The following is a 14,918-nucleotide window of genomic DNA, read 5'->3' as shown; positions in this document are numbered from 1 at the left end:
TGAAGTGAACCTGGCTGAGGCCATCTTGGAGGCTTCAGAGTTACCACAAAGCAGAAGAAGGGACAGGGAGGGGGGATATAACTAGATGGGGTTTTGTAGCCAAAACAAAAAGTTTTCCTGTGGGAACCAAGGACATTCTAACAGGTAGTTGGCCAGAGGAGTAGTGAGATAACCAAGCAACCGGTCAGCACTTTGATTGGACAGCATGACCACTGACTTGAGGGAAAGGGGAAACTTTACTTTTTAATAGGTGAAAGCCGCGGGAACTTTCAGAGTTGGCTTTCACCAGTTGTGCCAATATGATGTATCCAATAAAATTGTTCTTTGAGGAATCAACCTACCTCAGAGTTCTACTTCCTCTGGGTGCATTACTTGGAATACTGACATGTGATTTTGCAAAAACCGGAAGTAAATGCTGGCTTTTGACAAAACTCTTGTCAAACATGGTCATGGGACTGAGGGATACTAAATATGGCCGTGTTGCCAAGTGCTCAAAGTGCAATCACACGATTGTGGGAGGATGCCAATCATGGGAATTTCAGATCTGGAACCTAAGTCACTTTTTCAGGTAGACCGTAACTTCAAACAGTTGCTAAGGGACCATTCATAACTCGAGAACGACCTGTAAGACGTTTGATCAAAATTTGACCTATCTCTCAAATTGTTTCCATTTCTAGCCTTTGGTTTTGGAAACGCATCATTTTCTTCCTTTTTTACAGCAAATGCCAATCCCATCATATAAAAATCATTATATGTTATTAAATATGAGCCAGCAGTGTACAGCAGTTGCCAAAAAAACCAACACAGTTCTAGGCTACATAAACAGAGGGATAGAATCAAGATCACATGAAGTGTTAATTCCACTTTATAAGGCCTTGGTAGGGTCACACTTGCAATACTGCATACAGTTTTGGTCACCGCAATGTAAAACAGATGTGGAAACTCTAGAAAGAGTGCAGAGAAGAGAAACAAAGATGATTAGGGGACTGGAGGCCAAAACATATGAAGAACAGTTGCAGCAACTGGGTATGTCTAGTTTAATGAAAAGAAGGACTAGGGGAGACATGATAGCAGTGTTCCAATATCTCAGGAGATGCCACAAAGAAGAGGGAGGCAAGCTATTCTCCAAAGCACCTGAAGGCAGAAGCAATGGGTGGAAACTAATCAAAGAGAGAAGCAACCTAGAACTAAGGAGAAATTTCCTATCAGTTAGAACAATTAATCAATGGAATGACTTGTCACCAGAAGTTGTGGATGCTCCAACACCTGGAAGTTTTTAAGAAGAGATTAGATAACCATTTGTCTGAAGTGGTGTAGGTTTTCCTGTCTAGGCAAAGGGTTGGACTAGAAGACCTCCAAGATCCCTTCCAATTCTGTTATTCTGTTCTGTTCTGTTGCATTCCTGTGCTTTCCATGTTGCCTTTTGGTGTTTTGTAATGTGTAGAGAGGTTGCTTTTCATTATGAAATGGTAATGAGCTCTGATAATGGGCACAAATCTAAATTTGCAAACCTTGTTCTGATTGTGCTGCTGATATTGCTAATGCTCATCGGCATGAAAGGCCCAAAGCACTTCATGACGCTCTGTTGGCCTCTGCCATCCTATGATTTGTTGCATTGGAGTAATGTAGTTGGGTGGTTATGAAATTTGAATTTTGGGCATTTGCAAATGCAAGTTTTTCCTGCTAGGAGGAAATCCATCTCACCGAAATCCATCGAAGCCGTCAGGCAAAACATCCATGTATTCAACAGGCTCTCGTCATGCTGCTAACGAAGGCTCTTCGAAAGTGAAGCAAAGGAAGAAAGCAACTTTAATGGTATAACACTACCCTTTGGACTTCAAAAAGCTGAGGGGCTGTGCTTGGGCTGAGGGAGGGCCTGAATAGATAGCAGGTAGACTATACAAGGAGCAGTTTAAATTCTGGGCCAACCGACCATTGCAGGCAAAACATTGATAACATTTTTTAAAAATCCTTTTAAAATTTTTGCTAGAATGAGCCAGAGAGTCAACCACGTGAAAGACACTCAGAGAAGAAGAGACGACTTAATAAGGGGAAAACAGGTAAGGGCCAAACTGTTTCAGTGGTGGGATTCAAATTTTTTTACTGCTGGTTCTGTGGGCATGGCTTGGTGGGCATGGTTGACTGGGTGTGGCAGGGGAAGGATACTGTAAAATCTCCATTTCCTCCCCACTCCAGGGGAAGGATACTGCAAAATCCCCATTTCTTCCCAATCAGCTGGGACTCAGGAGGCAGAGAATAGATGGGGGCGGGGCCAGTCAGAGGTGGTATTTACCGGTTCTCCGAACTACTCAAAATTTCCGCTACCGCCAAAAATAGGCTGTTTAAAAAAAATAATAATTACTATATATGTATACTTGTTTTCCTTGAAAAAAGAAGGAGGAAGCTATATGTTAAAATTAAATTTGTATATTGAAATGGAATTATAAATATCATCAACATAAAATGGAGCTTGTTCAGAGGCTGAAATACACCAAGTAAATGAGATGAAGAGTGGGAAGTAGAGGAGAGAGATAAGGGAAGAAGAGAGGGATAGGAGGGGGGGAAGAGGAGGAGAGAAAGAAGGAGTGGAAAGGGGAAAGAGGAGAAGCAGAGAGGAATGGGAAGTAGAGAAGAGAAGGACGACAGATGGAAGAAAGGGAGTAGGGAGGAAGAGGAGAGAGAGAGAAGAAAGTGATGGTAGGGTACAAATACGGTGTATGGAGAGCGGACGAGCCAATAATCATTTTTTGGGAGTTGGTGGTAATACAATAGATGTAAACATTTAACAATATAATATAATGTTGGTTATGTAATAGTATACATGTGCTTATTTGTTATGAAAATGAAAAAATAAAAAACCTTTATTAAAAAAAATTCCGCTACCGGTTCTCCAGAACTGGTCAGAACCTGCTGAATACCACCTCTGAACTGTTTCCCCACTGGGTGTAACTAGTTCACACCTTTTTTCAGGCCTACTGCAGCAACTGGACATTTAATATCAGGCTTTCCACTTCCAAATAATCTCCCTTTTCACAAAACAAAAGAGCTCACTCCAACGAGCCTTTCTCTGAAAGGATCCTTCTGTGAGAATTGCTGCAAATGCATGAACATCTTTCCTGCGTCATGAAGGGCATCACAGGTACTCCTTGATGGACAACCCCAATCGAGCCCAAAATTTCTACTGCTAAGTGGGGCAGTTGTTAAGTGAATTTTGCCCCATTTTACGATCTTTCTTGCCCCAGTTGTTAAGTGAATCTGGCTTCCCCATGGAGTTTGCTCGTCAGAAAGTCGTAAAAGGGGATCACTTACATGACCTCAGGACACTGCAACCGTCATAAAGAGGAGTCAGTTGTCAAATGTCTGGATTTTGACCTTGTGACCATGGGGAAACAGCCCAGGTCGCAAGTATGAAAAATGGTCATAAGTCACCTTTCAGACCCGTTGTAACTTTGAACGATCACAAAATGAACTGTTGTAACTCGAGATCTACCTGTATTAGAATATGAATTAGGCTCCAGTCAATGCCACTGATTCATCCTTTCTGTCTTGCTTATGTCCCTTTTGGTGCACTTCCCATGTCCATCAACCAAAGCAGCTGCATTTTACATTTTGTGAATCTGGGCGGCCATTGGAGGGATTGCCTGATGGCCAACTCCTTATTTTTCAGCATAGTAGCAAATAATAAAGCTGGATCAAAGAGCCAAAGGCAGGCTTGTGAGGCCAGGATAGGCCAATACGGTGGGCAGATTATTTTTATTTTATTTTATTTATTTCATCAAATATGAATTAGATAACAGATATAAGTATCAACATGATTATGAATACATGAAATGAATACGAATACAAGGAAATATAAGGAAAGGGACGTAAGGCATGCTGGTGTGCTTATGCACGCCCCTTAAAGACCTCTTAGGAATGGGGTGAGGTCGACAGTAAGGCTAAAGTTTTGGGGATTTGGGGATTTGGGGAAGAAACCACAGTATCAGGTAGTGCATTCCAGGCATTGACAACTCTGTTATTGAAGTTGTATTTTATGCAATCAAGTTTGGAGCCGTTTACCATAAGTTTGTATCAGTGGTGGGTTTCAAATTTTTTTAGAACCTCTTCTGTAAGTGTGGCCTGCTTTGTGGGAGTGGCTTGCTGGCCATGTCACTGGGTGGGAGTGGCTTGCTGGCCCTGTGACTGGATGGGAGTGGCTTGCCAGCCATGTGACTGGGTGGGCATGGCCAACTTGTAAAATGTGGTGAAACTCACTTAACAACACTTTTGCTTAGCAACCAAAATGTTGACTGAGAAACTCTGGCATTTGAAGCACGCAAGTCTTAAATCTGTCAAGTTACAAGACCCTTGCACTCCTAACCGTTTAGAAAAAAAAAACCAGGGGTGTTCAAACTTGACAGCTTTAAGACTTGTGGACTTCAACTCCCAAAATTCCTCCTTCAGTCATGTTGGCTCAGGAACTCTGGGATTGAATTGTGCAAGTCTTAAAGCTGTCAAGTTACAAGACCCTTGCATCCCTAACCCTTTATAAAAAAAACCCCAGGGGTGTTCAAACTTGACAGCTTTAAGACTTGTGGACTTCAACTCCCAGAATTCCTCCTCTCGCTCTTCATCTTGATGATGTGTGGATAGGCAGGGGGAGGGAGCTGGAACCGGTTCTAAACGGCACTGTAGATTTGTGGAACCTCTTCTATAGAAGAGGTTAGAACTGGCAGGAACCCAGCCCTGGTTTGTATCTATTGTGAACTCGTGTGTTGTTGCGGTTGAAGCTGAAGTAGTCATTGACAGGTAGGACATTGTAGCAGATAATTTTACTAGCTTAGCATTGATTGATTAAAGTATCACTTATTAAGACATGTTTCTGATAAGCTATCAAAAGCACTGCAGACTTGCACAGAAATGCCTGTGGCATCTTGATAGGTGAAATAGTGGGAATGATTCTGGTTTAGCTTCCATTCTGAAATTAAAACATTTTGTTGACAGAATGGCTGACCACCTAGATATACTTCATCAAATAATAATAATCCCATTTGGGACAGTGAGCGGACGAGAACAAGGCATCCTTGAGCTTTCTCCAGGGTGTTCAATTTCAACAGTTATGTGTTAGACTGCATATCTACTCCATTTACGGATCAAAATCCCATGTCTGACTTAGTGGACTTCCCTCATCTGACATTCGGTTGCGTTAGAGTTTGGTGGATGAAAGTGAGGGGAACATTGGCATTTCAAGGCTCCCTTCATTAATTAGATTGCTGTACAGCACGTTAGAATAAAATAGAATTCTTTATTGGCCATGTGTGATTGGACACACAAGGAATTTGTCTTTGGTGCATATGCTCTCAGTGTACATAAAAGAAAAGATACATTTGTCACGAATCCTAAGGTACAACACTTAATGATAATTATAGGGTAACAAATAAGCAATCAGGAAACAATCAACATCAACATAAATCGTAAGGATACAAGCAACAAAGTTACAGTCATGCAGTCATAAGTGGGAGGAGATGGGTGATAGATAGAGAGGTTAATGCTGATATTCACCTTCTTTCAGAGCACATGACTACAAAATTTCAGGACAATGAAGAATGTGAGTCAGCTTACTCAGCTTATCTTCAGCACTTGCTTTCTACTTCGTAAGTCTCAGACTTCCTAAAACATCCATTTCTAACCTTTGTATTGCTGAACCACAATTTCCAGAATTCCCAATAAGTTTCCTTTATCATTCTGATCAGAAGAATGTTGCCAGGTTGTTCATTGGAAAGTATTATATGCCTGTGTCAGTGGTGGGTTTCAATTTATTTTACTATCAGTTCGCTCTTGCGTGCTTGTGCAACGCTTTTGCACATGTGCAAAAGCATCTGGGCGGGCGGGTGGAGCTTCCCGCTGCCACCACTACTGGTTCACCCGATCCGAGGCAAACTAGCAGAAACCCACCTGTATGTGTACCTGTATATCTGTATCTGTATCTCTGTGTGTGCATGGATGTAATAGTTTGCCCCACAATTTTTCATTGACCCTCCCCATCACTTTTTGCTTTCAGAGATCAAACAGCACTTCGAGAGACCCTAAAAGGAAAAGTAGGTCATTCTATTATTAATCATTCTTACATTTGAGATGACTGTGTACTTGTAAGGGCCGTGATGGCACAGTGGTTAGAATGCAGCATTGCAGGGCTAATTCTGCCAATTGCCAGCAGCTCGACTCTCACCGTCTCAAGGTTGACTCAGCTTTCTACCCTTCTGAGATCAATAAATGAGGACCCAAATTGTTGGGCGCAATATGCTGACTCTGTAAACCACTTAGAGCAGGGGTGTCAAACTTGTGATATCACATTGCCACGTGATGTAGTGCGCCTTTCCCCCCTTCACTAAACCGGGGGTAGGCGTGGCCCATGGGCCGTGAGTTTAACATCCCTGGCTTAGAGAGAGCTGTAAAGCAGTCTGAAGTGGTATATAAATCTTTAAGTGCTATTGCTATTGCTATCCATAATAGCAGTAATAGCAATAGCAGTAGACTTATATACCGCTTCATAGGCCTTTCAGGCCTCTCTAAGCGGTTTACAGAGAGTCAGCATATTGCCCCCAACAATCTGGGTCCTCATTTTACCCACCTCGGAAGGATGGAAGGCTGAGTCAACCCTGAGCCGGTGAGATTTGAACCGCTGACCTGCTGATCTAACCATCTGATTCAAACCATAGAGAACCTAAATGTTAATAAAAGTGTAATTAGACATTTCAGCTCTGTTTGCCAATTATCCCCACTTTTATCCCAAATAAAACATCTGCATATGGGAAACACAGAGATATAATGTGATCGCATTTACACAGCATGTTTAACCGAGTTTCTCAATTTTGACTTTGCACAGTGTGTTAATTAAATTAAATTGCCTGATTTCTAACATCATGTAAGTAGGACTGTGTATCTGGTCCAGATTTGAAGACAAAAAGAAAATTAAGAAGCTTTCCTCTTTAAATCCCGATCACTGGGAGACCAGCATACACAAGCTACCTCAACCCCTTCCCTCCACTTATTCCTGAATGGAGAATAGCTGCCTCTTTAATGGAGCTCTGGGTGCAAATAAAAAATATTTCTTTTGTTGAATCTTTTTGGATGGCAAGATAGAATATTGGCTTCTATTTTGCCCCTGTAGGCTATGGTATAATGTTTTTAGGTATTTGAGTGAACATTGTTAAAATAATAGCAAAAACTGAAATGGAAATGAGTAAGCCAGGAAAAAGGCCACTCAAAGGTTTGATTATTTAGATTGATTAATAAGGGTTCCACCACAAAACCGCGCTCGACTAAACCGCGTCTGACTAAACCGTGTAGCTGACGTCATCAACAGGGTGACAACAGCGCGGAGACAGAAGCACGCTGTAAACCCTAAACCTAAAATTAACCCCTAAACCTAAACCTAACGTCCCTAAACCTAATCCTAAACCTAACCCTAAACCTAACCCTTAACCTAACCCTAAACCTAACCCTTAACCTAACCCTAAACCTAATCCTAACCCTTAACCTAACCCTAAACCTAACCCTAACCCTTAACCTAACCCTAAACCTAACCCTAACCCTTAACCTAACCCTAAAGCTAACCCTAAACCTAACCCTAAACCTAACCCTAACCCTAACCCTAACCCTAACCCTTACCTTAAGTTGAATCGGCTTGCTTTCAAAGCGCTATATAAAGCACCCTTCTTTCTCCGCGCTGGCTGTTGTCGCCCTGTTGATGACGTCAGCGAGGCGGTTTAATCGGGCGCGGCTAAGTCGAGCGCGGTTTTGACGGGTCACGATTAATAAGAGCTAGATGTTCATCCTTCCCCCAACTGCTTATTTGGAGTTACGTGCAGATCTTTTGCCTGTTATATCACACTTCTTCTCTTCTTATTAGGTATCTTCTTCGGAACTGAATAAAATCATCCAGAATATCATGACATGGGTAGTGTCAGCAGTTACAAGTATCCTCTATCCCGCTCTCACCAAATTTGAAGAGAGGGTCAGGACACGGGTGTACACAATCTCTGAGGAGTCTGTAGTATCTTCAGAGAATTCCAGCAGCTGCACCAGTTGCAATGAAGATCTTTGTGAAAGTTATGGGGGCCTCCCATCTTTTGCCAGTAGGAAAGTCAGCTTTACTAACACAAGCATGAAACCTACCACCAGCTCTCCGAGTGAATTCCGTTCTACTAGTGGGAAGCCAGTCTCAACCTCTTTGCTCTCCTCCAAGTCTTCCTTTACCTCTTTTACCAAGAGCACTCACCTGTCTCTAGATAGTGAAATCCTTAAGGGAAAATTTAAGAGAGGAAAAACAGCTGTTTTTTTCTCTCCATCTAAAGACCATGGTCTTCTGTCTACCACACCGAGCATGAAGAGTTCCAAATCAGACAGTCATCTCTCTCAGTTGCAGAAAAGTTCTACAGATGATCCAGAAAACGTTAGTACTTTATACCACAGCAAACAGAAGCACAGAATGCCAAAAGGGCTCCTTTGTAAAACCGAAACGACAATGACCACTGATTCAGAAGAATTGCCCTCTACTGGAGGGGAACAGAACCCACCAGACTGTTCTGCTCACCAAAGGGAGCCCATCGATGTGAAGGACCTTAAGTGTATTTTCAGTGACCTGAAGTTGCCTCTCGCCAGAGTCACTGCAGTGATTCTGGATGACATTTTCAAAAAAATACTAGGTGACCTGGGATGTACCGCTTGTTCTGTCTCTATTTCAATGGAAGTCCTTCTTGAATCCATATCAGATAGCTTGCTAGGCAGCCATTCTGCCGAGCCGCCAGTGGCTGGTTCGGTTTCAAGGGTGGCCAGTTTTGTCGCCAATGATATTGTTGAAAATGTGCTCAGTAAACTCCACTGCACCACTCAGAAGAAATACTTTGAAACCATTTCCAGAGATGACTTCTCCACGGAGTGGAAAGCAATGTGCCTGGCAGCCAGTGAGAAATATACTGACCCGGATCCAACTTTTTGGAGGGCTCAGATGCCCCTCTCCTTTGAGTCTATGCTGGGCGTTGCCGAGGAGATTGTTCAGATTATTATCGACAAACTGAAGGTCTTTGCTATGTCGAGCCAAACCAAAGTGTCCCAGTTTGAACTCTTTTCTAAAATCAAAGCAATTGGCATACCGCTCGAACAACTGTACGCCGCAGTTCCACCGCATACGGCAGAATCCGAAGCAGCAAATGCCATTGTGAAAGACACAATTCGGAAGATAGTTTCCAAAACGGTTGCTTCTTCAGAGACAAACATCCTTCAATACGTGGAAGAGATGATTGGCAACATCCTATGCTACATCCAGCGTCAGGTGAGCCAAGAAGGAGTTGCTCCATCCACAGAGAGCTCAGTTATCCTCCAGATCATTAACGATGTATTCAACGATCTAAGTACTGAAAAACTGAGGATTCTCTCTCCATCAGCAAAACCCAGTTCTTGCCCCAAGATACAAATTGAGCCTCCTAGCCACAAAACTTATGAAACATCAGCTGGAGGGGTGACCATTAAAACACTCTTTACAACAGAGAAAAATGTAAGAAAACCATTTCCTCCTGTTAATGTTCCTGGCATGGTAATTTACGCTGAAGCTGAACAGGAAGAAAAAGACAAGCAGCATCAGGATGGGAAATTAAAAACCAACAAGGTTCCAAAGCCTGAATATGAAGGTTTTGGTCTTGAACCACGACAGAGAAGCAGGTCTCACTCCAAATCTGCTTTGCAGGATGATGGGGAATTTCTGGATGACGATACGACGGGTCAATCAAAATATCTGCAGAAAACAGAAAGTACCTTGGATACTCTTGTGCAAAATGCCATTTTTTGTTCTTTGGAAAGTCCAGAAAATGCTACACTTTCTGCTGACCCAGTGTCAAAGGCAAGACAAGGGACAACAGCTCCTGAGTGGACTTTAGAGCAGATCATGAAACAAATGGAAGACAACTTTAAAGGGGAAGAACAATTGCCAATCATTGAAACGGTGCAGAATCTTTTAAAGGAAACATTCCAGCATGTTTTGGCAGAGCAAACAGCCTGGCCCCCCAGTGTTTCTCCGTCATCTCTTTCCCAAGTGAACATGAGCAGGCAACAGGCAGAGGGGCAACCTGCCTCCAAGGGACAAAGTGAAATACTTGGTCAGATTCTAATCTCGGACGCAGAAATCCATGCTTTTACAGATGATCTGGTAAAATCTGTTTTCCAAATTCTTTCCCGCATGGCTCAAACCGACATGCAAGATGTCAAGAGCAGGCAAGCTAGCCTCGTTTTCACTGATATCCTTCCTCTAAGTGTGTCAAGAGAATCTGGCAAAAGCCTACCAACAGTGCATTTCAGGGACCCCGAGAATGACTCAGAATTTCCCCAGGAAGAAGTGCAGAGTAGCAGAAAAATGCACATTAGTCAGCCTGAACACCCATCTAAGTCAGATCTGGCTAATGATTTAGTGCAAATGTTTATAGCAAAACTGGAATCCTTTGTCATATCCAAAGTGGAATCTCAGTTATGCTTGGATGTGCAAAACTTAAAAATGTCAATTAGTTCAGACTTTTCCTCGGCTTTACAAGAAGAATTCAAAAGAATTCTGGCCAACCAACATGGTAATTTGCCTAATTGTTTAGAGGATATTTTTAACTCTTACAATAGTTCTATTTTAGCTGCAAAAGAAAAGCCAGAACAGACAGTATCATTGTCTTTCTCAGATTTAAAATCATATGCCAGTGATGTGGCTAGGTTGATTTTGAAAAATCTAAAGCACGAGCTGGATAAGGAAGTGGATAAAATTTCAACTCCTCCCGTTATATTCTCTGAGAGCATAGCTGCTACCCAAATTGTCAGCATGGTTTTGACTATTTTTGCCCCCCAAGAACATATTTCTGAAGAAGAGTCCTCTTTACCACGGAAAGAAAGCGTATTGGAAAAGGTTTTCAAGAAAAACCCTACTTATAAAAGAGATCTTCAGACCCAAATCCAAAATACAGTGGAAACCCTTTTAAATGAAATCTTTCAGACGATAATGTTAGATATGGACAGTTCTGGAACGGGGGAATTACAGTTTCGCAAGGCTGCAGATGGCAGCACAAAAAAATCATTGTCCAACCCAGCTGGGGTGAAATCTGATGCTTCGCTGGTTTCCAACGACTTGGTGGATATTGTGTTTGAAGATCTGAGTTCTGGTCTTGCAGCTGCTATGAATATGAAGGGGGCACTTTCATCTCAACTCCAGTCCCTCCTCTATGATTTTGTGCAGAAGACAGTAGAGCCTCTGGCACAGTTGAAAGAATGTGGATCCAAGGCTGGACACAAGAGTCGTTTTCCAGATCCCAAAAGAAGTAAGCATCAAGTCCCTGGCGTATCAAAAGCTGAGAAATCATCTGGCAGAAAACTGGTGGAATTTAGCGCTAAGCAACTTCCAGATATAAAAGACTTTTCTCCCGAAGGCATAGCAAAATATTTAGTTGATAATGTCTTCCTCAGACTGGAATTGTTTGTTGAAGAGAAACTAGAATCTGAACTGGGAATGGCTACTAAGCAAGTAAAGCCATCTTGTCTTGAAAGTGGATATGCAACATCAAGTGCACAAAAAGCCACAGCGCTCAGAACAGGCAACCACTGCGATAAAGCAAAAGTAGCAGTTCAGGACTCTCAATATAATTTAAGGCTCTGTGCTGAAAAGCTGACTTGCACCATTGTTAAAGTAATTCAGAAGGACCTGGAGCGGGAGATGCTTTCTTGTCAAAATCTCCTCCCCCATGAAGAAAATGCTTCTGCCAACGAAATTATGAATGATCTCCTCAAGATCATCACTGTTCAGATAGCCTTGACTGAAAATGAGATTCAAAAAAGAGTTCTGAAAAGGATTTTTCAGAAACAACAACCTGGGCAGCATGGAAGTTTTCCATTGTTGGCAAGTGTGGAAGATGTTCTCAACCAAGTTACTCAGCGAATAATGGGAGATCTGGGACTTCTGTCCTCTTTTAATAATGATTCTGTATTTTTCAATTCTGAACCCAAGTCCTCACACTATAACAGGATGATGGAGTCTGCATCTCAGACAAATGCTTGTAATGTAGCTGGTGAGATTGTGGATGGAATACTTAATAAGATGTATTCAGCAGTTGTGGACACGCTGTTTAGCTCATCAAAGTTAGAAACAAATGCTTCAGGCAGCATTAAAGGTTCATCCGACATCCAAAAGATTACTCTGGCAGTATCTCAACTCCAACCCTCTCCACAGTCCTTGAGCGAAGAACTCATTCAAAGCGTTTTGAATAAAATTGCCTGTTTTGCTGCATCTCATTTGGAAGAGGTCCTTCCATTGTCTGTGCAACAGAGATGGAAAGGACAGTCATCTTTTCAATGTGACATGCAAGCCGGCAGTAAGACAACAAGTAGGCCAAGAGCAACGTCAGATGATTCGGACAGCTCGTTCCTGAGAGGCACTTTGTCAAAATCTGACTTGACAGTATATGCCAAAGACGTAGTAAGCAAAGTTTTGGGAACTATTATTGATGAATTCAAAACAGAAAATTATCACAGAACTATATTTCAAGTCAATACCTTGTCATCGGAGCAGATCTCCAAAGCAAGTGAACTCATAAATTCTGTCGTGCATGATCTACACACTGATGACGCGCAGTGTCCTCACATGCACAAACAGACTTCTTTGAACCGTTCCCAAATTGATGGACTTCCTTCTACCCAGATGTTCTTCCAGTTTGAAATGACAACTAAAGACATCCATGGAAAACCTAAATGCCTCTGTTATGAAGATTATGCATGCTACCTTAATCAAATCCTTCCAAAGCAAGGCATATTAAGAGAAATTTTTGAGCAGCAGCCTATGACAGATGAAAATATAAACGAAACCCTAAAAATGCTGCAGGTGGCTGAGAATATTGTAAGTGAGGTTTACATGAGAAGTCGAGATCTAGAATCTTCTGTTTGCATTTTGAAGAAGATTCAAGGTGAGCTCAACGAGCGGCTATTCTGTTGTAATTTTAAAAAAGGTGAAAGCTGTAGGCTTTTTCACAGTGATTCTCAGGCAGAGATTGGCTCAGTTGCCAGAGATATTGTAGCCAGCGTGTTTGAAAATGTCCATAGATGTTTATTATGCAGCATTCCTACTTCTCAAGATAAATGCAGCTTTTTGGGAAGAAAAGATCAGGCAGGACCCAAAGGATGCGCAAAAAATCCGAAAAATCAATTCACTCAACCCGATTTTTCTTATTTTTCACTGAAAAATGCTATGGACACAATTGATAAAATAGCCAAGGAAACAGTTGAATGTATTGTCATCACACTGGAGACTTTTGTGACTCGATATTTTAGACGGGACTTTAAATGTAACTTCTTGGACATAGTGAAGTTCCCATTAGAAAGCCTTTCTTTTGCACAACTGACACGCTCCTTAGATTCTCTTTCAGGTCATGTAGGAAACATAGCAGAGACAACGGTAGAAGGCTTGCGAAATAAGCTGCAGGGAGAGGCAGGGAAAGGAACATTGCCTACTTTAGGATCGACCCATAACTTTCTGGACTTTACGAAGTTGGGTGGTGCAGTCACCAGGGAGTGCATTGAAACGGCTTTCCATCAGGTGCAAATGCTCCACTCTGAATTGAGTGTGTATGCCAACAATGCGGTCAGCAGCATTCTTGAAATCATTAAGCACACTTTGGACAGGGAGCTAGCCCAGAAGGAGGCCAACGTACTTAGCAGCTCTTCTGAAAGCTTGGTGGTAAGTGAGACTATAAGTGTCATGTTGGATCGTTGCAATGAAAGCCTTACTGAGATCACCTCTGAATTAATGGTGGAGAACCTGCAGCTAGAAATGTCAGGCCGAGCATTTGCAAAGGAAAGGGCTCTTGCCCAGAATCAGTTTAAATCACCGAAGGTGAAGACAACTTCTAAACTGTTCAGAAGGGTAGATAGTTTCCCACCAATCAATGTTCCTGGCATGGTAATCTACTCAGAGGAGGAGACTGAAGTACAAGAAGAAGCCCCAGCTAAATTTCCTTCTGTCTTTAAGTATTCTGAGTGGGATGCTCACGGTGCATCAGAGAGAGAGAAAGGACGATCAAGGCATCCCAGAAGACGAAGACAGGATAAAGGTCAAGTCAAACTAGGTTGTCTTGAGGAAGATTGGCTTCCCCGACAAAGCTCTATCCCCGAGGGAAGCATTTTGGAAAAGCTATTTAAGAAAACGGCAGACTGTGAAGGTAGTCCTAAGCAAGCTGGAATGGGACATCAGAAGAAAGCCAAACCCCTTCCTCACCATGAATCCTTTGCAGGGAAATATCCTTTCACAGGTCCAGAAAGCACCTGCTATTCTGCCTACTGTCCCCTGAAGCTCGGCCATACAGCTGAATCCATTGTCAACGCTCTCCTGTGTGAGTTTGGAGTGGAAGATGAGCCTACGGTGCAAAACAGCTACAGTGAGAAATCCAGACATCTTTCTCCGTTGAAGGAAAAATCTCACCTGAGATCTTCATGCTCCTCCAAATGTGTACAACCAAAGCAGAAGAATCAAAGCTTACTCAATCGCTGGGAAATCAGGTTGAGTGATTCTAGTGACAAGACCCTGACAGAGGAAAGCTGCCTCCTGCTGGACAGTGGCAGCCTTCTCTCCAAATGGGAGAGTAAGCAGCATATCTTCAAATGTAAGAGTCCAGAGAAATATAAAGAACTAGAACTTATGGCTTGTTCTCCTGTTCCAGATCCCTGCGAGACTCTTCTGCTAGCCAACCACATTGTTTTGAGTGTCATCAAAGAACTGATTACCTTCCAATCTAGAGGTTAGTCTGAGTGCTTTGTAGCAGATAATGTCCGGTAAGCTGTATAGCTCACATTTATTTAGATCAGAAACATTTCTGCCTCTAAATTTTTTTTAACTAAATTGAAAATCCTCTTCCTTGTTCCCTATG

At 42.3% G+C, this 14,918-nt stretch overlaps 1 protein-coding gene across 1 annotated transcript in view; it reads left to right on the top strand.

Annotated features, from left to right (window-relative positions):
• Positions 1-14,918, top strand: part of FSIP2 (fibrous sheath interacting protein 2) — a 70,458-nt gene that overhangs the window by 29,440 nt on the left and 26,100 nt on the right. The window contains exons 12-18 of the mRNA XM_087718022.1: positions 1,688-1,815; positions 1,991-2,060; positions 5,552-5,633; positions 6,041-6,077; positions 7,892-11,338; positions 11,402-11,526; positions 11,572-14,789. Coding sequence (XP_087574148.1) covers positions 1,688-1,815; positions 1,991-2,060; positions 5,552-5,633; positions 6,041-6,077; positions 7,892-11,338; positions 11,402-11,526; positions 11,572-14,789 — 7,107 coding nt within the window. The remainder of the gene's footprint in view (positions 1-1,687; positions 1,816-1,990; positions 2,061-5,551; positions 5,634-6,040; positions 6,078-7,891; positions 11,339-11,401; positions 11,527-11,571; positions 14,790-14,918) is intronic.

The sequence above is a fragment of the Thamnophis sirtalis genome, unplaced genomic scaffold (genome assembly GCF_051295495.1).
Source record: "Thamnophis sirtalis isolate CommonGarterSnake01/CBP01778 unplaced genomic scaffold, rThaSir2_p1.2 scaffold_6, whole genome shotgun sequence".
NCBI lineage: Eukaryota > Metazoa > Chordata > Lepidosauria > Squamata > Natricidae > Thamnophis > Thamnophis sirtalis.
Note: the sequence above shows the minus strand (reverse complement) of the source record. Positions and strands in the feature narration are given on the sequence as shown.